This window comes from Pygocentrus nattereri, chromosome 12 (assembly GCF_015220715.1).
Source record: "Pygocentrus nattereri isolate fPygNat1 chromosome 12, fPygNat1.pri, whole genome shotgun sequence".
Classification (NCBI taxonomy): domain Eukaryota; kingdom Metazoa; phylum Chordata; class Actinopteri; order Characiformes; family Serrasalmidae; genus Pygocentrus; species Pygocentrus nattereri.
This window is the reverse complement of record NC_051222.1, coordinates 8,285,744-8,310,844: the sequence shown is the minus strand read 5'-3', so window position 1 is coordinate 8,310,844 and position 25,101 is coordinate 8,285,744. Positions and strand designations below refer to the sequence as shown.

General features: G+C 40.2%; 1 protein-coding gene across 8 annotated transcripts in view; it reads left to right on the top strand.

The window, feature by feature from the left end:
• Nucleotides 1-24,695, top strand: part of radil (Ras association and DIL domains) — a 48,620-nt gene extending 23,925 nt beyond the window's left edge. For 6 of the 8 annotated variants that reach the window (XM_017714030.2, XM_017714028.2, XM_017714032.2 and 3 more), the window contains 9 exons: nucleotides 342-457; nucleotides 2,290-2,554; nucleotides 9,606-9,778; nucleotides 12,445-12,595; nucleotides 13,400-13,590; nucleotides 16,545-16,947; nucleotides 19,268-19,410; nucleotides 21,320-21,459; nucleotides 22,817-24,695. In XM_017714030.2, the coding sequence (XP_017569519.1) occupies nucleotides 342-457; nucleotides 2,290-2,554; nucleotides 9,606-9,778; nucleotides 12,445-12,595; nucleotides 13,400-13,590; nucleotides 16,545-16,947; nucleotides 19,268-19,410; nucleotides 21,320-21,459; nucleotides 22,817-22,916 (1,682 nt within the window). In that variant the 3' untranslated portion in view covers nucleotides 22,917-24,695. The remainder of the gene's footprint in view (nucleotides 1-341; nucleotides 458-2,289; nucleotides 2,555-9,605; nucleotides 9,779-12,444; nucleotides 12,596-13,399; nucleotides 13,591-16,544; nucleotides 16,948-19,267; nucleotides 19,411-21,319; nucleotides 21,460-22,816) is intronic. The other 2 variants (XM_017714031.2, XR_005131220.1) reach the window with 2 other exon arrangements.
• Nucleotides 24,696-25,101: the final 406 nt, after the last annotated feature.

Genomic DNA, 25,101 nt, shown 5'->3' with positions numbered 1-25,101 from the left:
AATCTTAAACAGGCAGTTTATGCTGGAAAAACCTCGAAATAGCTGAATTAAAGCAATTCTACAAAGAAGAGTGGACCAAAAAACCCTCCACAGTGATGTGGAAGACTGATCTCCAGTTATAAGAGGTGGTTTAAGAGGGTTTATTTGCAGCTGTTGCTGCTGAAGGTGGCACAAACAGTTATAAAGGTTTAGGGGCTAGTTCCTTAATTTTAATTCAGGTGATATAAGTGTTATAAAAGAAATCAGGATCCACGGACACTGAATATTGGCCAATTTGGCAACTTAGTCCATAATTTGCTACTGAGTTTGTTCATACATTTATTCTGCTTTTTCTTTTTCAGCTGGATCGAAAGAATCTCTCCTCTCTGCAACAATATCAGCCAATGAGGAAGCCATGACTGTTCTGGAGGAGGTGATCATGTACACTTTTCAGCAGTGTGTCTATTACATCACTAAGGTAAGACAATGTGATTAAAACTAGTCATTTTAATTCTGAATGAATCTTCACCAAACATCTGCATTTTTTCTAGTTGTTTGCTGAAACGCAACGCTTTGAGTGCAGTTGCTGTCAGTAGAACAATACCTAGTTACTGGACTTCATTTTAGACTTCTTCAACAATTTAAAAGCTTTAAAATGAGCTCCTTTGACTGGCTTTCCAAAAGAATCTGCAGCTACCTTGGAAATTTACATATTTGCAAGGCTGAAGTTTCTGTAAAATATGTATAGGTTGCATTTCTCTCTATTTTCTATGTAGGAGTTGCCTGCTGTGAGTATTGTGGGAGCTAATTAGCTGAGCTAAAAGACAAGATATGCCAGCTCACCCTGAAGAACAACAATATTGTATGAACCAAGCTAATACAAATTCAGAGTATATCTACATGTGGATACGCCTTCTCATTATTGAATTCAGGTGTTTCAATGTTTCAGTGTTTCAATCAAGCATATAGCCATTAACATTGGCAATATGATGGGTCATATTGAAGAGCTCAATGACTTTAAATGAGGAACAGTCACAGGATTCCACCTTTACCACAAGTGAGTTTGTGAAATTTCTGCCCTGCTAGATCTGCCCCAGACAACCGTAAGTGCTATTTTTGTGAAATGGAAGCATCTAGGAGCAATAACAGCTCAGCTATGAAGTGATAGACCACGCAAACTCACAAAGCGGAGCCGACAGTTGCTGCAGCACGTTTTTCAGGGTTTGGGCTCGGCCACCTTTTTCCAGTGAAGTGTAATGTTAATGCTACAACTGTAAATTTTGGCGGAGGAGGGATAATGGTCTGGGACAGTTTTTCAGGGTTTGGGCCTCTTAGTTCCAGTAATGGTGATGGAAATGCTACAGCACACAAAGACATTTTAGACAATTATATGCTTCCTACTTTGTGTAAACAGTTTGGGGAAGACCCTTTCCTGTTCCAGCATGACTGCGTTCCTGTGCACAAAGCAAGGTCCCACAGACATTTTGTGGAAAGCTTTCCAGAAGAGAAGAGTGGAGACTGTTATAGCCACAGAGATATTAATGTGGAGCTCTTTATTAATGTCCATGGTTTTGGAATTGGATGTCTAATAATTGTCCACATACATTTGTTTTATGTGTTAACTTATTTTCACTTAGAATATTAAGGAACTGGAAGAGTAAAACATTAATGTCTTTTCTTTCTTCTACTTTCCACATCTTTTTGTCCTTCTATCCATTTTGTTTGTTGTCCTCAACCTTTACTGTCTACATAAGACACTTGTTCATCATAGGGACTTTATCCCCCCTAGCTGCAGTAACAGCCTGTACATTTCTAGGAAGGCTTTACATTAGATATTGGAACACTGCCGTGAGGATTCAACTGCATTCAGCCACAAGTGCTTCAGTGAGGTCAGGTACTGATTTCGGATGGGTTCTGGTTCACAGCTCATTGCAAAGGGAGCACATGGAGCTCCATCACTCCAGAGAAGGCAGTTTCACAGCTGGTCCACAGCCCAATGCTGGGGGCACTTTATACCCCTCTAGCCGATGCTTAGGCTCATATGTAGCTGCTTCAGATGTAGCTGCTTCATCCTATTCTATTGGCAGTGCTTTTCTATGGATGTTGCACAAGCTGTGTGTATGCAGTTGAATGTCGGTGTCAGCAAGGGGGGCACCTTAAAGACTGAATTTACTAATTAGAAGGGATGTCTGGATACTTTTGGACACATAGTCTATGTGTTGCTGGACTGTAAACCTATCAGTGCATGTAAGTATATGTTTGTGTGGTTGGTTTGATGTTTATATGTGGTTGTGCACTCTTTTTCTCCAGTCCTTGTATGTGGTTTTGCCAGCCCTGCTGGACTGCAACCCATTCGGAGGCGACTCATCCTCGGAGCCATGCCGGCGGGCTGCGGGGGTCTGTGTCTGCACCGTGTGTGTGATGCCAGAGGCAGTGAGGAGGGTGGTGAGCGTCTTCCAGACCACCGCTGACCTCTTGCAGCAGTACCAGGTCCATGCGGAGATCCAGAGCCAGATGTTCGCTTACCTCTTCTTCTTCACCAATGCCTCCCTCTTCAACCTTTTAATCGATAAAGGTGCAAGAATCACACATTTCATATCACTCTTTCTCTCTCTGTCTATGAGCCTGTTTACACTTCAGCCTGAACCACATTCATTTGGATATTAATTTTTATTTTTACTTTTGACATATTCCAAGTGATTGCTGTGCTGTCCCAGGTGGTTTCTTGTTGCTACGTGGTTGCTAGAGTGTTGGTAGATGATTGCTAAAGTATACAGGGTGGTTGCTGTGGTATTCCAGGTGGTTGCTATGCTCCCAGGTGGCTATTAAGTGGTTGCAATGACATCTCAGGTGTTTATTTTGCTAGGTTGTTGCTATAGTGTTCCAAGTGATTGCTAGGTGGTTTCTAGGTGGTTGCTACGGTATCCCAGGTGGTTCTAGGGGGTTGCTAGGTGGTTTCTGTCCCAGGTGGTTTCTAGAGTATTGCTAGGTGGTTGCAATGTTATACTAGGTGGTTGCTGTGGTATTCCAGGTGGTTGCTATGCTCCCAGGTGGCTAATAAGTGGTTGCAATGACATCTCAGGTGTTTATTTTGCTAGGTTGTTGCTATAGTGTTCCAAGTGATTGCTAGGTGGTTTCTAGGTGGTTGCTACGGTATCCCAGGTGGTTCTAGGGGGTTACTAGGTGGTTTCTGTCCCAGGTGGTTTCTAGAGTATTGCTAGGTGGTTGCAATGATATACTAGGTGGTTGCTGTGGTATTCCAGGTGGCTGCTATGTTATCCCAGGTGAATACTAGGTGGTTGCAATGATATCCCAGGTGTTTCATTGGGGGTTGCTAGATTGTTGCTGTGGTGTTTCAAGGTGTTGGTAGGTTGTTTCTAGGTGGTTCCTATGGTATCCTAGGTAGTTCTAGGGGGATGCTAGGTGGTTTCTATGGTATCCCTATTGCTAATGGGCTTGTATTGTCTTCATATAAACTGGCTACACAGACCACCGTTCATTTCTATGGGGGAAAAACACATTTAATGGTCATTGTTTATAAATAATAATAAAAATGAGAAGAAGAAGAAAAATAGGAAGAACAGAATAAGTCTGTACAACCACTAATTCATAATGTAGAACAAAATAAAGCTTTGTAAAAACTTTTTTTTCCTGGACGAGAATTCTTTGGATTTGCATGTAAGACAGCACCGGCAGATGCAGATTGCCAGCTGAACATTATCTGGACATGAGACACATGAAATGATAAGAGACAAATTGTTCCAGTATATAGTTCATCTGCTTTCTTAGGCTTTAGCTCTTTGCCTTTCAAGCCATGTCCTTCATAGACACTTACACAGTTCCTCACATACACTCGCGCTTGCCAGGCCACGCTTGCACTGTCATACGTCTTCATTAAGCATGTGGACAGCAGCTGCTTCCATGGCAACAGTCAGAGAGAGAGTGGGACGGTGAGGGAGTGAGAGGGCAGGTAGAACGTCCAGGGAGAAAGAGACAGACGGGAGCGGAATGAGAAAGTGAAAGATGCAGGGTAGGAGAGAGAGTGATGAGCTGCAGGATGTTTTAGCCTGCCCCCTAGTGTCTCCTGCCACCCTGCATACACGAGACTGATCTCATGACTCTCTCTGCAGATGCATGGAATTACATCAACAACATAGAGTGGAGAATTGGAAAATAAAATTGGAGAATTGACCACTGCATGACCACTTCACTATGAATGTACCAATAGAAATGGTCCAAAATTACTTAGAAGAAAAATGTGTTTCATGAACATGTATTAAAATGAAAGGGAATTCCTCTGACTTGTCAAAAATCTGTGGAATTTGATCATTCAGATGTAAGCAAAGTCATTTAGGGTGGTTTGGTGAGAAGTGCTTCATTGTAGATTAATTTACTGCCTCTGATTACAGTGATGGTGAAGAACGTCTACAATAAAAAATATAGCCATTGTATTTAATCACCAAAGCCACCAGTGATTATACACGTTTCGGTTTGCATGCATATAATTCACCATTTCCTGTATAACTTTCTTTGATGTAGCTTTTAGACTTAGACTTTGGACTTAAATGCCACCAAGTTTTCTTATTTTCTTCATAAGTAAATGATAAGTTTCCCAAAAGCATCTTAGTGTTAAGATAGTCTTAACTGGTAGAGAGAGTGTTCATGGTGGTGTTTACTATTTAAGAATTGTGAACAGTGGTGGTGACTGGAACCAGATGTTAGCCTTGAAAAGCTAAATCACAGAAAGTTATCACATAAAATGATTATGAATACACTACCTGATGCCTGAAACATTGTTTTATGGTAGTGCTGAAATGAGATGTTGGTCTAAATCATATTTAAAAAAAAAAGACTATTATGGCGGAGAGGTACATGCAAAAATATTTTTTATCAACATTATATAAAAATAGAAGACATGTTCACTGGTTGTTTTGATAGTAAATAACATTGTACTACTAAAATACTAAATAAAATTGTGTTGTGATATCGTGACCCCTTGTTTCCTATCACACACACACATTTTCTAAGCTGCTCCTCCCTCAGGGTTGCGGGGGGTGCTGGAGCCAATCCCAGCGGTCATTGGGCGGAATGCAGGATACACCCTGGACGGGTCGCCAGTCCATCGCAGGGCAAACAGACAGACAAATACATCCACTCACACCTTGGGGCAATGTAACATGTCCAATTGGCCTGAGTGCATGTCTTTGGACTGTGGGAGGAAGCCAAGACTTTCTCCCAGACACAGGGAGAACATGCAAACTCCGCACAGAGAGGACCCTGGTCGCCCAGCTGGGGAATTGAAAACAGGCCCTCCTTGCTGTGAGGCGACAGCGCTACCCACCACGCCACCATGCCACCCTGTTTCCTATCACTATTACTGTAAAGAAGTCTGAGTTGATGATCTCTGAAAGGCATCGATTTTACATCAAACCATTCTGAATGAATTTGTTTACATCTCGGAATTATGTAGAGTATTTTGATTTTGAAAAATCTATGGAATTATTTAATCTCTTTAGTGCTTCTAGCACCATACCTGTGAGCAATTCTGACTCTAGAATGAAGCATTTTACATTCACTCTGAATGACTCTGTTTACATCTTAATAATTTACGCAGACATTTTGAAGAATCGGTGGCCTTGAACTCCCTCAAAGCGATGAAGAAGCGATCAGAAGAACTCAACATCAGGGTCAAGAGCTTTATGAAATGGGTTTGCATGGCTGAGCAGCTGCACACCGGCCTAAGATCACTATGTGCAATGCCAAGCGTTGATTGAAGTTTTGTAAAGAACTATGCCACTGGACTGTGGAGGAGTGGAGTTTCTCTGGAGTGTTGCATCAAGCTTCACTATCTGGCAGTTTGATGGTCGAATCTGTGTTTGGCAGATGCCAGGACAACACTATGTTCTGCAATGCATAGTGCCAACAGTAAAGTTTGGTAGAGGAGGGATAATGGGTTGGGACTGTTTTCCAGGGCTTTGACCTCTCAGTTCCAGTAATGGTGATTATAATGCTTCAGCATACAAAGACAATTATATGCTTCCAACTTTGAGGCAACAGTTTGGGGAAGACCCTTGCACAATTTTGACGAGTTTGGTGTGGAAGTACTCCAGTGTCCTGTACAGGGCCCTGACTTCAACCTCCACTGAGTACATTTAGGACAAAATCAAGCCTGGAATTCTTCTCCAAATTCTCATGGACTCGCTCTGAAAAGTCATCCCAGAATGGTGGAAGCTGTTATAGCCACATAGGGGAAGGCAACTCCATATTGATGGCCATGGTTTTGGAAAATGGGTTTTCCAACAAGCTCCATCCAACAGGATGGTCAGCTGTCCACATAATTTTGGCCATAGAATAGGTGTATATTAGCTCCCATCTTTAAAATTGATGTATAAAAAGCCCAAATAATCATCATTTATCCTTTGTCAACAGCAAAGAACCTTATTTTGATGGTTCCTTTTGGAAAAGCACTAATAGCCCTTTTAAACCAAACCCTACTAGTTACATTGATAACAATCATAACATTATTGAGATGTTGATCATGCTTGAGAAAAACACTCTATTGTTATCTCTCATACTTCTTATTCTTCTTCCACACTTTTCTGTGATTAATACAACCCGAATGGCTTAATATACAGACTCCATTCAAACTGTGTTTCGAGTCGATCTGATTGGTAGTTTTTAATAAAATTAAGCTTAAAAGTTAAAAACCTCCCATAAGAATGAATGACGGAATGTTCTAACTGACATAGATGACAGCAGGCCACTCAGTCTCACAGACACAGTTGATCACACAGGGAATCTGCTTTAAAATCCTTAAACTTTCACCTACAAACTTTTCAGTTTTAAATGGTAGAGAAATTTGTCCTTTCTGAAACCTTAAAATATCTCATTATTTTATCACTTTAGAGTTATGAACATTTGTTTGGCACTAGGCACAGAAAACTGCCTCATTCACTCCCATATTAATTTCTCAAAATCAGAATCTGCTTATTTCAATATTTTCTCTGTGTTTAACTCGTCATAACTCAGACATTTTCTTGTCAATACACACAACATTACACCAAAATAATCCTCAAGGGGTCTTATCTCACACCAACTATCCGGTTAAGCAATAGAGTAAACATTTCCCGAGTTATGACTGTTTGTTCAGAGGGTGCAAATCGGACTCAAACAAGGCTTCTCCACTAAGAGCTGCATAATAACAGAGTGACAGTTAATTTGAATGACTCCCCCCTCTCCCCCCTCAAACACATACATCTCTCCCTCTCACACACACCAAACAGACACACACACACACACTTGCACCTCTTTTCAAGCGCTCTTGCAGTTCCTTCAGGAAATGCACATCTAGTTTACAATATATAATTTATTACTGTATATCAAGGTATAGCAAATAGTGAACCCCAACATTGATTGATTATACAATCAATCCGCTTTGTACACTGTAGACTGGTGTTCAGTCCCCACCTGGGCAAGCACTGTGCACTATACCAATAAGAGTCCTTGGGCAAGACTCCTAACACTACCTTCACCAACCCGTGTAAGGAAAAAAAAAAAGATGAAAATTGTAAGTCGCTGTGGATGAGAGCATCTGTTAAATGCCATAAATGTATGATATGTCAGATCTGATTACGTTTCCAAGTAGAAAGATTGTGACTGATGCAAGAAAGCACTGTCATAAAACCGGACAATGCATTTAGAGGGTCATTCGATTTTGAGGGAATTTGGAATTTTTACTAAAGCTGCTAGTTATTTAACTGCTTAAGCCGGCCTCGTCTGTCACGTTGCAGAGCTACATCACTGATTTCCTTTTTTAAAGAGCAGCCGGTGGCATATGTTTTGCGTGTCCGTGTGTGCGTGTGAGTGTGTCTGTGGAGAGAGGGCACTGTCAGGCGGTGATTATTTCTCCAGACGTCCATAATCCTCTTTGTGTGTCATAACAGACAGAGAGGATCAGAGCAGTGCTTACAGACACACACATGTACACACAGATATACACACACTAGCACCAGTTCATTTCACTGGGGTAACACAATGTGTGCTCAGGCCAAGAATACGAAACAGCAGGGGCAGTCTTTGTACTAGATGAAGGTAGGCCTGCTTAAGGCACCCATGAGCGAAAATACTGTACATACTGTACATGCTCATATTAAACGACCTATTTTGAAATGTATATGCATTTATGTACATTTTTAAAAAGGCTGTTATTTGCAATTGTTGCTGTCATTTTCAGTAATTGCAATGCTGGAAAACTCCCCGTTATGACTATAATGGACTTTTCTGTTTTTTAAGTGATTTTCTGAGCGGTGAGAGAGAAAAAAAAGGTCATCAAAAGTCATCCCAGATGTAAAAATAGCCCCAACAAAAGCTAAAAGATTGTCCCAAAACTTTGTCTTTTTCAGTCAAAACAAAGTGCTGAACAGGCTGAGGGATTATGGGATTATGTCACTTGCTGCTTTGTATAAAAATTCATCTTATTACTGAACACTTCTGTCTTACTCTATACCAAATTATCTTGCTGTATATTCTAGGTTGATGTTCCAGGTGGTTGCTAGGCTATGGCTTGATGGTAGCAATGGTATCCCAGATGGTTGCTAGAGTGTTGCAAGGTGGTTGCTATTGTGTTCCATGTGGCTGATAGGGTGTTGCTGGGTGGTTGTTATGCTATCCCAGGTGGTTCCTCGGTTATTGCTAGGTGATTGTTATGGTCTTCCAGGTTTTTGCTAGGGTGCTTAGAGGTTACGATGGTGTCCCAGGTGGTTGCTTGGGTGTTGCTAGGTGATTGCTGTGCTATCCCAGGTGATTGCTCAGGTGTTGTCTGGTGATTGCTACAGTATCCCAGGTGGTTGCTAGAATGTTGCACGGCGGTTGCTGTTGTATCCCAGATGGTTGCTCAGGTGTTGCTAGGTGATTGCTATGGTATCCCAGGTGGTTGCTATTGTATTCCATGTGCCTGCTAGGGTGTTGCTACGTGGTTTGCTGTGCTATCCCAGGTGGTTGCTCAGGTGTTGCTAGGTGGATGCTATGCTATCCCACATGGTCACTTGGGTGTTGCAAGGTGGTTGCTGTTGTATTCCTTGTGGCTGCTAGGGTGTTGTTAGGTGGTTGCTATGCTATCCCAGGTGGTTACTAGGGTGTTGCAAGGTGTTCGCTATGGTGTTCCAGGTGGTTACTAGAGAGTTGCAGGGTGGTTGCAACACTCTGTGGTCACTGCTAAGTCAAAGAAAATTGTCATTTAAAAACGATTATTCTAAAAACTGTACATCCAATAAAAAAACTGAATGGAAGCACAGCATTCCCAATCAGAAGAACTTTCCACAGTCAGAACAGTGTTGTATCTCTAAAACTGCGTAACGAAACCCTGTCAGAAAAATAAACGATGAACAACAATCAATAAAAAGCTAAAATAAATTTAAAGGGATTTAACTTGCTATGATTACACTGTAGATGGTTGCAGCACTCAGGAGTCCACTATTTTAAAAATCCACAATCAACCATTCCCATCTTTTGTTTAGAGCCCCAAAGTGACCCCTGATGAACATACTGTCCACCTTGGTGCTGTATTTTGTGCAAGACTGAAATTAAAAGAGAAAATTTTGGAATGTTTCTTTACTCCGTGTTTGTAGGTCCTGGGAGGGGCTGGTTCCAGCGTTCCCGAGTCCTGCAGATCCAGGCATGTGTGCGGATGCTTCTGGACTGGGCTAAAGGAGCTGGACGGGCTCAGCTTGCCCAGAAGTTTTACGCCAAGCTGTGCAGCACCGTCACCATCCTCGCCACGCCCGTACAGCAGCTCTCACAGGTGATAATTATTTTGTGCATCTGAAAAATCTGCTTTGTAGATTTCATTTTTTATTGAAAAATGAATGTAAAAATATACTAAAATATGGAGCTGCGAGTCGCCCTGTAAAACCTAAAATAGCAATTTAAAAGCCAGAGATGTCAGTTCAAGAGCTTTTCAGACCATGTAATACATCTTTACGTATTAACGTCACATGTACATACTCAAAACCAAGGTCCTGCTCAAATTTTGGGTCTCAACAGCTGCAAAATCAATATTATACTGATGAAGGTATTCTAACTATAGTAGATCATTCACTCATATCCTTGAACACACAAGTTCTCTTTGATTTCTCTTTCAATCATTAGATTCATCTGCTGTGGGAAGGGGTCCAACGCACAATCCATGCTACAAAATGTTCCTCCACACGTTGCATGAGGAGCATATTTTCACCAGCGAGGTCCCCAAATCTACAACAGTGTTAGCTGTCATAAATAACATAAAATATGTAAAAATAACAGTTTTTAACATGCATTTTAACATGATTTTAAGTGCAAAGACATTTTCAGCCAAAAGATGCATGTACGTTTGAAGTTATTGTATAGATCAGGGTTTCTCAACCTGTGGGCTGCGGAACACCAGTGGGCCGTGAAGCATTCTCTAGTGGTCTGCATGCCTGAAATCGGGGGGAGGAAGTAGTTCATAGTGGGCCGGTAGAGACGTATAAATAAAAACCCCGCAGTCGTAGACTAATTAGACATCATTGGTTTGAAACAATGCAGTTTGAAACAGTTGTTCAGTGCCGAACGTTTTTCTTTAGTTCGCTGTGTTCTGATGTGTGTGATCCACCCGTATTGTGGTCTGAAACAAACAGCTGAAGCCCGCGGGTCTTGATCTGCTTCCAACCGAACCCTGTTCAGTTCACTGCTGGTGGGAACGCGGTTTATGATGAAACGAGGGAACTCATCAGTAGAGCTGTCTTTCCTCTTCTTCTAGCAGCACATCAGCGCTGTACCATCAGTATAATCTACCTGTTTTAATGCCTGACTCTGATTGCTCTCATATCATTCCTACAGCTGATAAAAACGACAGACAAGCCATAAAATAATAGCGAAGATCTGTGTTCATTTCTGGCCGAGCATCAGCGACATGAGTAGTTAAACTCAACTTGATAAATTAGTCACAGACAAGCAGATATCAAGTAAGGCTTATTATTGTTGATTGTAGCGACGCTGATCCAAAAGCGTGAGTGGAATGAGGTTTGTTTCTAATGAGCAGTTACTGTACTTGAGTTAAAGTAGAGACACCCTGGGTAAAATATCACTCCAGTAAAAGTAGAAGTTCCTCACTTTAGACCTCCACTTGAGTAAAAGTACTAAAGTATTTACCTTCAAATGTACTTAAGTATAAAGTAAAAGTATTAAAAGAGTAATTCTGGCTCTGATGTCCTGTTATCATTTTTATAACCAGACTGGCTTCATGAACTCATTTCAGGTGAAAGTCCTCCAGCGTCTCTCTTGGTAAACCAGTCTTTTAATAGAACGTCATTAATTAGTGACGCTGACGTCTATTAAAATGATCAGAAGCACAAAACACTGAAGGTAAACAGGTTCCATCAGGGAGAACCGAGTGGCTCTGAAATCACTTTTTACACACAAGCAAAGTTTCAGTTTCTGATTTATTTACAACTTAGTTCCAAGTTTAAGTTGAATAAAAACTGGCTTTAAACTCAGGATCACAGATGAGCTCCTTTACTATGTTGATCTGTAGGCGTCTGTTCATAAACATAAACCAGCCCAAACTCATTTACTATAAAATGAAATGGTGTTTGTAGAAATTCAGAAAAAAGCCGCGTCAGTCACGACTGCATATGTGGACATATTTCTATATTGTGCTCTATTTACACAAAGTTAGGTTAGTTCATCATTTATGTTGAACAGACTCTCGCAAAGTTTTACGCTGCTGCGCTGACGTTGAACCACGTGCTGCACTGGGTCGGTATAACCAACAGGTCAAAACCAGCTCTAAACAAAGTGACCGCTGGGCCCTGATTGGTGCTCTTTTGTTTTGACATGTTATGTTTTTGTACACACAGAAACCAAAAGGAACAAGAGATTTTTCATAATATAGTGGAGTGAAAGTTAAAAGTCGCCCAAAATGGAAAGATTTCACTAAAATACAGATACACAAAAAAGTACTTAAATACAGTAACGAATTGCATTTACTTAGTTACTGTCCACCACTGCAAATGACGCATTAAAACGCTCAAAACTAAAGAGACATCTTCAGACCAAACAGTGACTCCTGTGGGAGCCACGAGAGTATTTTCAGTTAAATTGAGATGGACTGCAGCTCCAAATCCCAGTCCACATGTACATCTACCTTTCTTTTCTTTTTTGCCATCTCTGCAAACGTGTTTTTACAATGTTATGTTTTTTAACATAACTGCAGATTTAGATTTTTGTGGTCGAAGTGAAATGGACGATCTGATCTTTTCAGGCGCTAGTTCACAGGTTTTCAGTGTGAACAATTAAGGGAAAAAAAAAAAAAAACAAGTTGATTTTAGTTTTTCTGTGGGTCGCTATGCTTTATAGTTATAAACAGGTGGTCCTTGGGGTGAAAAAGGGTTGAGAACCCCTGGTGTGGGTCTTGTCTTAAAAGCTCTTTTCGTGTGTGTGTATGTGCAGACGAGTTGGAAAGTGTTGTGTGCGGAGCACCCCACTCTGAAACCAGTCCAGCTCCACAGAATTCTTACACAATACCAGCTCATTGCTGAGGTGGGACATCTCCCAATGTGGCAACCAAGCAGTGAAGATGAAGCCTACATCTACAGAACAGGTGTGTGGGTGTGGGTGTGAGTGTGTGTGAGTGTGTGAGTGAAGTGTGCGTTTAAGGTTGATTGTTTAAAAATTACTCTTCAAAATTTTGAAATCAATGTTTTAAATAAAATAAATTACAAAATTATTCTTAAATTCGCCTAACATTATGACCACCTCCTTGTTTCTAGGCTCATGGTCCATTTTATCAGCTCCACTTACTGTATAGCTGCACTCTGTAGTTCTACAGTTACAGACTGTAGTCCATCTGTTTCTCTGATACTCTGTTGGAGTTTTTAGACACTGTGTCCACTCACTGTCCGCTCTATTAGACACTCCTACCTCGTCTGTCCACCTTGTAGATGTAAAGTCAGAGATGATAGCCTCATCTGCTGCTGCACAGTTTGTGTTGGTCATCCTCTAGTCCTTCACTGGTGGTCACAGGACACTGTTGGCTGGATATTTTTGGTTGGTGGACTATTCTCAGTCCAGTAGTGGCAATGAGGTGTTTAAAAACTCCAGCAGCACTGCTGTGTCTGATCCACTCAGACCAGCACAACAGAAAATAATAGTTTGAAATCATTATGTAGGCAAAACCTGCTGTTCATACCAGGAAAACACTTTGATGAACATGAACCTGAATGTTGAAGCTAAATCCACTTAAAGGATTAGTGCATAGGTTTTTTGGTTAAGCTAATCGTCTTTAATTGTAAAGTACCAGTAAGAAAACTCAAATTTCAGTGGAAAGGCAAAGTCTACCCCATCTTTTGATGGCCTGTGTCTGTAAGTGTTTGTAAGTGAGTATTTATGCATGTGTATGTTACAGTGGATCTGCTGGAAAGCTTTGAGAACCACCCTCCTATAGTGTTACCCAGCGCTGGCTTTAAGGTGGACCTGGAGAGTGACAGTGTGGAGGACAGTATCTACAGACAGCTACTCTACATCAGGCACTTCCTGTGGGGTCTCCGCTCCAAGACACATCCAGCCAATGGCAGTGCAGACAGACAGGAAATCCAGGTGTGTTTTCCTCACAAATGTAAATATACCTGAGGCATGAATCACCCTTTACAGCCACAGTCTGTAATTTTTCTGTTTTATTGATGAATAAAACCAAGTAGAGCCCTGCATGTTTGCAGACCTAAGTAATCTACAGAAAAGGTACAAACCTCCAAAAAAATTGGGACAGAATTTGAAATGCTAACTAAACAGAAAGCAGTGATTACTACATTTGCTTTGACCTGTTTTATATTGGGGGAAAAAAGTATAAAAACATGGTAGTTGATGTTTTATCTCATTATCTCATTATCTCACATGTTAAACCCCTTTTCCAAGTACGATGCCTGGAACAAGTTCCAGAAAAAGGGATGGAAGCATGTTAACGACTGTGTTACCTCATCTTTCCTTTTAATAACACTTAAAAGTTATTTGGATACTGAAGACACCGACTGATTCTGTTATACAGGCAGAATTTTTTGCCATTTTAGTTCTACAAGTCTTTAGCGCTGCAAATGTTTCGGGCAGTCATTGTTACATTTTGTTCTTCATAATACACCACACATTTCCAGTGGGAGGTCTGGATCACCAATAGGCCAGTATGGCACCCACACTCTCTGATTACACGGATTGTGGGTTGGCATTTTCATATTGAAATAATCATGACCATCCCAGAAAAAGACAAAAAGGGCAGCATATATTGCTCTTTAATGTATTACTATCTTTCAGCATTTGCAGATGTTCAGGTTACCCATTAATAAACCCTCCATACTATGAGAGACCCTGGCTTTCCAACTTTACACCGGTAACAATCTGGAGTCTTTTCTTCTTTGAGCTGGACAACACAATGTCCATTTTTTTCCTTAAACAACCTAAAAGCTTGACTCATCAGACCACAATACAATACATTTCCACTGTTCATCAGTTGATTTCACACGAGTTTATGCCCAGAGAGCGGTGTTTCTGGACGTTGTCGACATGCTTTCATTTACGTACAGGTCAAAGTGGATTTACAAATCATTGCATACTGTCCCAATTTTTTTTGGAATTGAGATTTGTATTTAGCCTTAATCATCTAAACAGGCTTAAGTGTTAGTTTAAGGAACTACTAACATTATTTTTATACCTTTCTTTAGAAATATTTGCTAATGTTTCTTCAAGCCAGTATGAAATAAGTCACACCTGAATTTTCTTTATAGAAATAAGATAACTATGAACTTTCCTCACAAATGTAGTTTAAAAATAAAAGAGCACAGAATGTTTAAGTTTAAACTAAAGTTCTAAGTTTTAACTAAAAGTATATTCACATATCACTGTTTTTGGAACATAACCTCGTATCTCGAATTTTTGTCGATTTTCAGTTTTTGACATAATTTGAAAAATCATGTCGGCCTTTATATTGTGTGTAATTTTCATGAAGGATGGACTAAAATAAATGACCAAAAATGATTTGGAAAAAATTCTGGTTCCATTGACTTACATTGAAAGTAATGTATGTTTTTTCCTTCTCCTGTAAAGTTACCATTTTGGAGATGAAAGGTTTTGTTCCAACAGCAGCGATATGTAATGTTTAGACCGTGTTTTTGCAAAAAAGTTCTGCGCGATGGTGCTACTCTGAACCTGCACGTGTTTGATGACACGTAGGCACACCAACACTGTTTAAATCTAGGGGAAACGCTGCATGCTGTATTAGTGCCTTGGCTAATCACTGGATCTTGCCAAACATCTCAACCAAACATCTGCTCTCGTTCTGTTTTTAATGTTAGCCTTTGCAAGTCAGGTTTATAAAGTCTGAAATTGACAACCAAGACGAATTCTGAGGTTCAATCCAAACCAAATTGGTAGACACGAGAGTCACACTTAATCTGATTATGAGATTAGCTTTGTAATTAAGCACCTCTCAGATGGACGGATTATGGCCTCAGTGTGCGTATTCTAATCCCTCGCAGAAGAAGTCTCCAAATTTCTGCAGTACAGAAGCGTTGTTTAAAGATGAATTTTATTTTTATTTGGCTGGTTATTTTTTTAGCCAAAGTTCATATCTGTGTAATTAATGCATGTTTAGGCCTGTTTAGGAAGATTATAGGAGCATTTTGGGCCCACCTGTGAAACGTATGGCACTGAGCAGTATTACAGAAGATGCAGTAACATTTTGGCAGCACAACACTTGTTGGTATAGTGTAGTGGGTGCCTTCTATGCTGTAGACTGGGGTTCACTCCCTGCCTGGCTAAGCGTCCTACACTATACCAATAAGAGTCCTTGGGCAAGACTCCTAACACTACCTTCGCCTACCTGTGTAAAATGATCAAAATTGTAAGTCTGGATAAGAGCGTCTGCCAAATTTCATAAACGTAAATGTAAAAGTACATTGAAAAGATTCTAATAATACTTAGTTCAAAACAAACTGGCCAGAGTAGGAGGCTAAAAAGCACCAATACATTGTAGCTACAATAGATTTACAATTTATTGCACTATAATTTGGTACTTGTATTGTCAATATGATACATTTATACAGTCTTTTTTTGCAATAATTGGAATTTCCACTCTATGCAAATATATGGGAAGCTAATATATGGATAACATACTAAAGCCATCAGTTTTTGAATGGAATATGTATATTTGAACTTGCAGGGGCGCCTCTCTGTTTCTGTTGTTTGTCTTCTGGTCTTTCCTATTGTGCTATCCTGGTTCACTTGTCTATACGCTATTCAGATTGTGCTTTATGTTTGAGCAAGTATGGGAAATTCTTCTGGACAAAAACTGAACAACTGCTAGAAGGAAATGCAGAAGGCATTATAATATATAATATATAATAAAGGCAATGTGCCACTGTATGACCGATCATAATGATTCAATTGGAAAAGGAAAATGCTGAGAAAAATTTATGTTTTGAAAAGATCAGATCAGGCAAAAAGTATATTTTAGCCTGACAATGTGAACGTAGCCTTACTCCCAGCTGCTGCATGATGTTTTCCAGCGCGACCATCTTCAGGCCCACAGCAGCCCCCGCCCTGGTGCACCCCAGCGAGGAGAGGGAGAGGGCGAGGTGCGAGACTGCTCCGGGACCCTCGGTGGACGAGGAGAGGGGGCAGGAGCAGAAGACAGACCTTTAGACAGACCACCACACAGCACTCACTACAGAAATGGGACCGCCATGCGCCACAGCAGCCAGACCCACGGTCCAGAGTCTTCCTGTCTGCTAACTCCCCCGAACACACCTCTCTACCCAGAGCTCGCACACTCGCACACTGGCACACAGTCTGCCGTACCTCTTTACCCCGAACACACACACTCACGCATTCACACACAGGCCAACGGATGCGTGCGCTCCACCCCCGAGCACAAGAAGATCAATGGATTCATCAGTAATGGCATTGAAGGTTAGTGGAAGACTCACATTGCAACTTTTAGTTTTCCTTCTTTTAGTTTTCGTTCTGAATGTATGTTTGTGTATGGGTGTCTCTTCAAACAGGGATGCATTTCACATTACAGCAATACACTGCTATATACAGTACTGTCAAAATGGCCAGTCAAGTACATGTTTTCAGGAATAAAAGCCAGAAAAGATACATTTTACAGCTAATTTCACAGAAGCTTCCAGTATTATATACACTCACCGGCCACTGTTCACTGCTTGTTAACACAAATAGCTAATCAGCCAATCGCACGGCTGCAACATGGTGTATTTAGGCATGTAGAGGTGGTCAAGACAACTTGCTGAAGTGCAGACCGAGCATCAGAACTGGGCAGAAAGGGGATTTAAGTGGCTTTTAACGTGGCGTGGTTGTTGGTGCCAGACGGGCTGGTCTAAGTATTTCAGAAACTGCTGATCTACTGGGATTTTCACACACAACCATCTCTAGGGTTTACAGAGAACGGTCTGAAAAAGAGGAAATATCCAGTGAGCGGTCAGTTGTGTGGACGAAAATGCCTTGTTGATGTGAGAGGTCAGAGGAGAATGGGCATATATATATATATATATATATATATATATATATATACACCGATCAGGCATAACATCATGACCACCTCCTTGTTTCTACGCTCATTGTCCAGTTTATCAGCTCCACTTACTGTATAGCTGCACTCTGTAGTTCTACAGTTACAGACTGTAGTCCATCTGTTTCTCTGATACTCTGTTACCCTGTTCTTCAGTGGTCAGGACCCCCATGGACCCTCAGGTACTATTTGAGTGGTGGATCATTCTCAGCACTGCAGTAACACTGACGTGGTGGTGGTGTATTAGTGTGTGTTGTGCTGGTACGAGTGGATCAGACACAGCAGTGCTGTTCAAGTTTTTAAACACTGTCTCCACTAACTGTCCACTCTATTAGACACTCCTACCTTGTCGGTCCACCTTGTAGATGTAAAGTCAGAGACGACAGCTCATCTGCTGCTGCACAGTTTGTGTTGGTCATCCTCTAGTCCTTCATCAGTGGTCACAGGACGCTGCCCACAGGACGCTGTTGGCTGGATATTTTTGGTTGGTGGACTATTCTCAGTCCAGCAGCGACACTGAGGTGTTTAAAAACTCCAGCAGCTCTGCTGTGTCTGATCCACTCAGACCAGCACAACACACACTAACACACCACCACCACGTCAGTGTTACTGCAGTGCTGAGAATGATCCACCACCCAAATAGTACCTGCTCTGTGAGGGTCCATGGAGGTCCTGAACACTGAAGAACAGGGTAACAGAGTATCAGAGAAACAGATGGACTACAGTCTGTAACTGTAGAACTACTACTGTACTGTACTACTGTATAGTGCAGCTATACAGTAAGTGGAGCTGATAAAATGGACATTGAGTGTAGAGTCATAATGTAATGCCTGATCGGTGTGTTTAACATACATATGTATACATTTTTATTTATTTATTTTCCCAGTATTTTGTGTATCCACTCCAGGAGACACACTTTCAGTTTTAAAGAAACCTACACGGATATTTTTCCACACCTCCGAAGCTCAGCCTTATAAGTTGGTCGAATTTTCTGCCTCTTACGATCCAGAAATTCCCAAACACATTCAGTGATATTGAGGTCTGGACTCTGGGATGGTCAGTCCATTTGTTCAGCTTCTTTGTCTTATGTGTCCGCCTCCTTTTCTCAGTGAGGTTCTTCTTGATGGCTACACGTCCTTTCAGACCCACAGCGCTGAGTGGTCTTCTCACATTGGAAGGATGGACAGAAACACCTGTGGATGTTTTCAGATCTGAAGCAGCTTGATTTTCTCTTCTTTCTCAAAGTTCTGTTTATCTGACCACATTTTCTGGAAAATCTGCTCATCTTCTTAGAAATATCTGAGGCTCCTGCGGGAGGCCTCCTGAATTAATTGTGTTTGCAAAATTTTACCACACATATCTAAAGAATTTCACCACTTCTGGCTAAGCAGTAACAGTAAGGACTGGAAACAAGCTGTACATTTTCATTTGTAGAAGAGATTGAAAGGTCCCTGGATTGAGGAATCACCCATATGTTCATGTTTATTTAAGGAAATGTGTGTTGTTGTATGGTTTCTTATGCACATCCATGTTTGCTCAATTTGTCTTACACCAACAAAGAGTTCGGGTGTTGCGTAACAAAGTGTCTGCAACTCGCGTCACTTGTTTTGCCTGAGACCTGGATATCGCATGTTATTGTGAGTGCGTATATGTGTAATACAAACCCTTTAGTCTTGTGCACGTGTGTGTCCACTCCACTAGGCCCTCTGAGTGGTTGTGGCTTACCTTTCCCCGTCCCTCTGCCCCATACCCTGGGCCCCAACTCTGACGCTATCTGTTCCGTCTTTGTAGTGGACCTGGACAAAGGACCTTATGGCCTTGGCATGGGACTTATCGATGGACTTGTGAGTTTCGGCTCTACCCTAAAATAAACACCCTGGTAGTCAGAAGCAATTGGCACCATATAGTACGGCTAGCATGACTTATTTGAATACTTGAGCATTTATTCGTTATGTTATTATCCTTTTTTTAAAGACATTTCATAAACAAATGCCTGTTGTTAATAATGGAAAGGTAGTTTAGTTGAATTCAGTATAAAACCTGATCAGGCATAACATTATGACCACTTGATACTTTGGTAGCCCCCTTTTACCCTGTTCTTCAGTGGTCAGGACCCCCGTGGACCCTCACAGAGCAGGTACTATTTGGGGGGTGGATCATTCTCAGCACTGCAGTAACAGAGTATCAGAGAAACAGATGAACTACAGTCTGTAACTAGAGCTACAGAGTGCAGCTATACAGTAAGTGGAGCTCATGGACAGTGAGCATAGAAACAAGGAGGTGGTCATGATGTTAGGCCTGATTGGTATATTCGTGACAGGCATCCATGTCACCTAGCCAACAAACTGCAATGCTTTCCAACTGGCTATTGAGGCTAAAATGCTAAAAAGTCACATGGGATCACTTAAAATGATCTAAAAGTGTAGTGGTTCTTATCTGAGCTCTGTTTGGTAGGCTACGATCCTCACACCACGACCGGTATACACTGTGAATACTGTATGTCATTGCCAGCTACTCATAATCACAAGTCCTACAATCATCCATACGACCCTGAATCCATATTGATTAACCACCGTTTGTTCATGCATGTGGTGTGATATCAGCAATGCTTTGTGGACTTGTTTGGATTGCAAGTCTTCCGTTAACCTTTAAGGCACTGCAGCATGTTTTCAATGTTTATTATTTTACACATATTTATGAACACACAAACAAAACATAACAACAAACGTATTTTTCCAAAAGATGATGTTAACTATAGCTCATAAAATGGAAGGCGTGTCCGTTACCGTGGCCTATTTTTTTATTTATACATATTTATACCCATTGTGTATATACATGTTCCAGTAACACTTTCTATGAATGTCACGTTTGTAAGCATCTCTAAACACTTTTTAGCATGTTATAAGGCATTCATAAGGCATTATAAACATGGCTGTACATACTTATAGAAATGCATTACATGTTATAGCCATGCTTATTATGCGTTATGAATGGTTAACATAAGTACTGTTCACAACAAATTATAAGAGCTCTTAAGTTGTATTTGTCCGCTCTAAGTAAAGTGAAGCGTACTGGACTAAAGCCTCCTCCAGTGTTAAGAGTGAGCCTTCAAGTTTAAGTATTTACTGAAGCACTAAAACACAGTAAAGCTCATTACAGGCTTCAGATGTCAGAGTTTAAACTAGAGCTGCCCTCAGAGTTTCACCCAATGAGGGAAAGTCAATGTGCACCACTGTTAATGTGCACCACCGTTAGCCTGGCACTGACTTAACACTGCATATCCAATAGAATGTTAGCAGAAATTAGCAGTGTTTGGAGTATCTAAATATTTAGGACCGGGGCCCTAAAGATCCAGCCCTAACCGCACCAGGAAGTAAATAAACTTCGTATTTGTCTTTATGCTGCCTTCTTTAGCACTGACAGTATAACATGTTATTAACACTATTTATACTGCATTATATTAACAATTCATTATGTATAATAAACATGACTAAAGTGTAATTCAGTGTAACTCATTTTTATAAATATTTATAACCATGTTTATATTGCCTTATGCATTATAACATGTTATAACAGTGTTTATAGATGCTTACAAACGTGACATTCATTATAAGTGTTACCCATGTTCCTTATACTCAAAGGACTAAGATATGTAGTACTGAATATCTCAATCTAAAGTCTCGAAGTCTGGTGATTCTCGAAGTCTGGAGACGGTAACATTGTCCATCTATGGTACCTACTCTGTATGTGCAGCACACCCCTCTGAACTCACCTGGAATCTACATCCGCACACTGATCCCTGATGGGCCAGCTGCTTCAGATGGCCGCTTGCATATTGGAGACCGAATCCTGGCCGTGAACGGAACCAGTCTCATTGGAGCCGATTACCAGAGGTCAGCGCCATTCACGCATGCATATGCTCAGCTTCCATCTGTCCTCATTTTCTCTCTCTTGTTCACAGTCACAGTGTACAAATCTTGGCATAGTTACACACATAATCCAGTGTTTTTTCTCACAGTTTCCGTTTTTTTTTAATGATATTGTCAGATTTTTATGTGAAATGTGTGGCTATAAAGTAAGTTTGCAGTAATGACTTCTAATGGACACGGAACTCAATCCAGATCCTGTTCTAGTACGGCTACAAGCACCAAAACTAAGATAACATCATGCTCTTGGAACATTTTGTGAATTTTTCCAAAATGTGTGATTTTGAATGACCGTTTTAAATAATTTTATCTTTGCTGAAATTCATTATATAACTGCTTAGCACTTATTAGCTTGGATTTTCACTTGCCAAATCAAAAATTAAACACATGCCGTCCTATGCAAGAGTTTGGGCAACCCTAGTTAAATTACATGTTGAAATTTTTAAGTTGAAATATACACACATATACAGACATGTTGTAATGGATGATTACTCTTTTTTTTGCTGAATGTGTCAAATTGGGGAAAAAGGAAAAGGCCAAAGTTATGGCACATTTTCTATTTTATGTCTGATTTTTTTTTTTCCACTCCAGCAAATAAATAGAAGTTGCGCGCTAAAATGAAAAGAAAACGACGTATTTCACGTGTGTCCTTGGTAGAGAATGTGTTAGCTTTATTTGCTTGGAAAATTAACCGAACATGCCATTTGGCTGAGGGTGTTCCATGACGGAATGCTGAAATTTAAACCGGAAACCACCCAGAACATTCAAAAATGCCTAGAAAAATAAACAGTCCAAACAGAAAAACATGTCAAAAATACAAGTCAAAACAGATTTGAAAAAAAGAAAATCTACATGAATAGTTTTGAAATGTTAATTTTTCAATAATTAGTCTGGAAACTAAGGAAAAAATAAACATTGTTGGAGGAAAAACACAGGGATATTCCCTTAAAAGCCACCACAATAGAAGATGCCCAGCATTTGATGGTTGGAGTAGCCTATTGAGTAACATCTCTGCCTTCTATGCTGTAGACTGGGGTTCAGTCTGCATGCCTGGTCAAGCACCACACACTATACCAATAAGAGACCTTGGGCTAGACTCCTAACACCACCTTCGCCTACCTGTGTAAAATGATCAAATTGTAAGTTGCTGTAGATAGGAGCATCTGCCAAATGCCGTCAATGTAAGTTTGACACATTCAAGGTGGTGTTGTTGCCCTAGGAAGTGATCAATATCTATAAAAACATATGGACTAACCCTGTGGTCCAGAGAAGTGCAGAACTGATTGTATCTCTATGTCTCTCTTTCTCTCTCTCTGTCTCTTAGTGCTGTAGATTTGATCAGACTGGGTGGAGGACGGCTCCGGTTTCTTGTTGCTAAGTCAGATCCTGAAGTGTCGGAGAAGATCAGTGCCTCTTCCTGCTGAGACTGGGGGTGGGAGGAGAGAGGGAGGCTGCAGGTTTGGTTCTCCACTCTGACAACATGAGAAACTAGAAGCCCTCTCGGTGTTTGGGGGAACGTGTATAAGCACATCTTAAGACACTCAGCGACTACTCTCCTTAACCTCCTATTGCACTCAGAGGAGAGCCTTAGCACAGCAAGACTCTTCAACGTGCTCAGAAACTCAGACCTTTTCTCTCTCTGCCTCATTCGCATCTTGGGGCAGTTTCCCAGAAAAGAGATTTTGAAAAAAGAAGAGTTTGAGGTCATCGCTGCCATATCAAAACTTTCTATTCCATATCAAAATTTTCTATTTCTATCTGTCTGTTGTTTATTTTTTGCTTCTTTCAGTATTATTATTATTATTATTATTATTATTATTATTTTAAACAATTTAAAAACACCAGCTGCTCTTTGTATTGTGTGAACTTATCATGATGAATGGGTCAGTTGAAATGGTCCAGATACAATCTTTAGGTTCATTCAGGTTCAAAACATATTTCCATCTTATATAAAGCAACCATGCGAGATGCAAAGTTTTGTTATGGCAGCGATGATATGCTGCATCAGGCTACGCAAGTTGGAAGTAAAAATGCAAATAAAAATGAAGAGATTTCATAACAAATTTCAGAGATTTGGAGATGAATGTTTTGTTCAGCTTTTTTTTGCTATAAGCTTGAAATTAAATATACAAAATAAGAAAAATTGTAAATTTAGTCCAAATTAAAATGTGCCGTTAATAGAGAATTACATTGATTTTTCAAACTGTCCGTTCAGTTGTTGAGATGTAAATAAAGTCACTTGGAGTGGTTTGATAAGCTCCGGTGGTGGTGATAGGAACCATATGTTCACCTCTAAAAGCTCCCTCACAGAAAATTATTCTAAGAAATGGTTATGAATGCACTGCCCAGTGACTGAGACACTTTTACAGAAAGATTTTTGGCTAAAACTTTTTTTGATTTTATTTTTAACATTCATGGAAAGGTACATGCATTACGTTGTGATAAAAGGCAGAAGTTTTTGGGTTTTTTTTTCCAGATTTAACCACAATTTTACCATAATTAGTATTACATATAAAAATTGAGGCACATGTAGTTTCACTAGTGGTTTTGGATCATAAATATAATGCCTGTATTTGCATCGTAAACATTGGAACACCTCGTTCCTGTCACCAGTATTAAGTTGCTAAGTTTCTCTAGAGTGACCCATTTCACATCAAACCACTCTAAACTTTGTTTACATCTCAACCATTGAAATATATGAAATTTTTGAAAAAAAACAGTGAAATTCCAGTTTAATAACGAGTCTTTGACAGCCTTGCTAAAAAGACACAATGTATCTTGTTTACAGTATCTATCATACATGTCTGGAAAAAGAGCTTTTGCTTGGTAAAATTGTTGAATGTTCCTGATCAATGAAGTTACCTCTACATGAACTCCACAGCTAAATGAATGGTAAACCGCTAAATGAATAGTAAAATAACGTAGACCAAATGGGCTACAATGTTCAGTTTCATTTTTGTATTTATTATGTCTCTTCTTATTTGGCCATCAGTTGCACTGGTTGATGTCAAAATATCCAGTCTTATCTCTGGCCCTACCATCTCTTTTTTCTTTTTTAATTCTTTCATCTCAACGATCATCTCTTTCTTGCACACTTCCATCTTTCTTGCTGTCTTATAATAGTACATTTCCCATGTTAGTAAACTCAATTCCAAAAAGTTGACAGCAGATAAAATGCAAATAAAAAACCATTTGTAAACTTTCTTTTATTTTAGGTATTTCATTGAAAACAACACAAATAACGGACATTTTATTTTACCTTATCAACTTTATTGGTTTATGTTAATATGTGTTCATTCTAAACATGATGTCTAGAACGCATTCCACAAAGTTAGAACAGTCAATGTGTAACTTGGAACTTTGTGAAATGATCAAAAAACCTGCTTTGGAACTTTCCACAGCTAAACAGATTAATAAATAACAGGTGATGCTACTTTGTTTGGGTATAAAAGGAGCATTTATGAAAGGCTCAGTCCACTTTTTTCAAAAAAATGTCCAATAGTTAAAGAAGAAATGTTTTACAGTCCATGACATTTATTAAAGGTTCAGATGTCAGCAACATCCAGAAACACTGTCAACGTCTCTGGGCTAAAGCTCATCTAATATGGA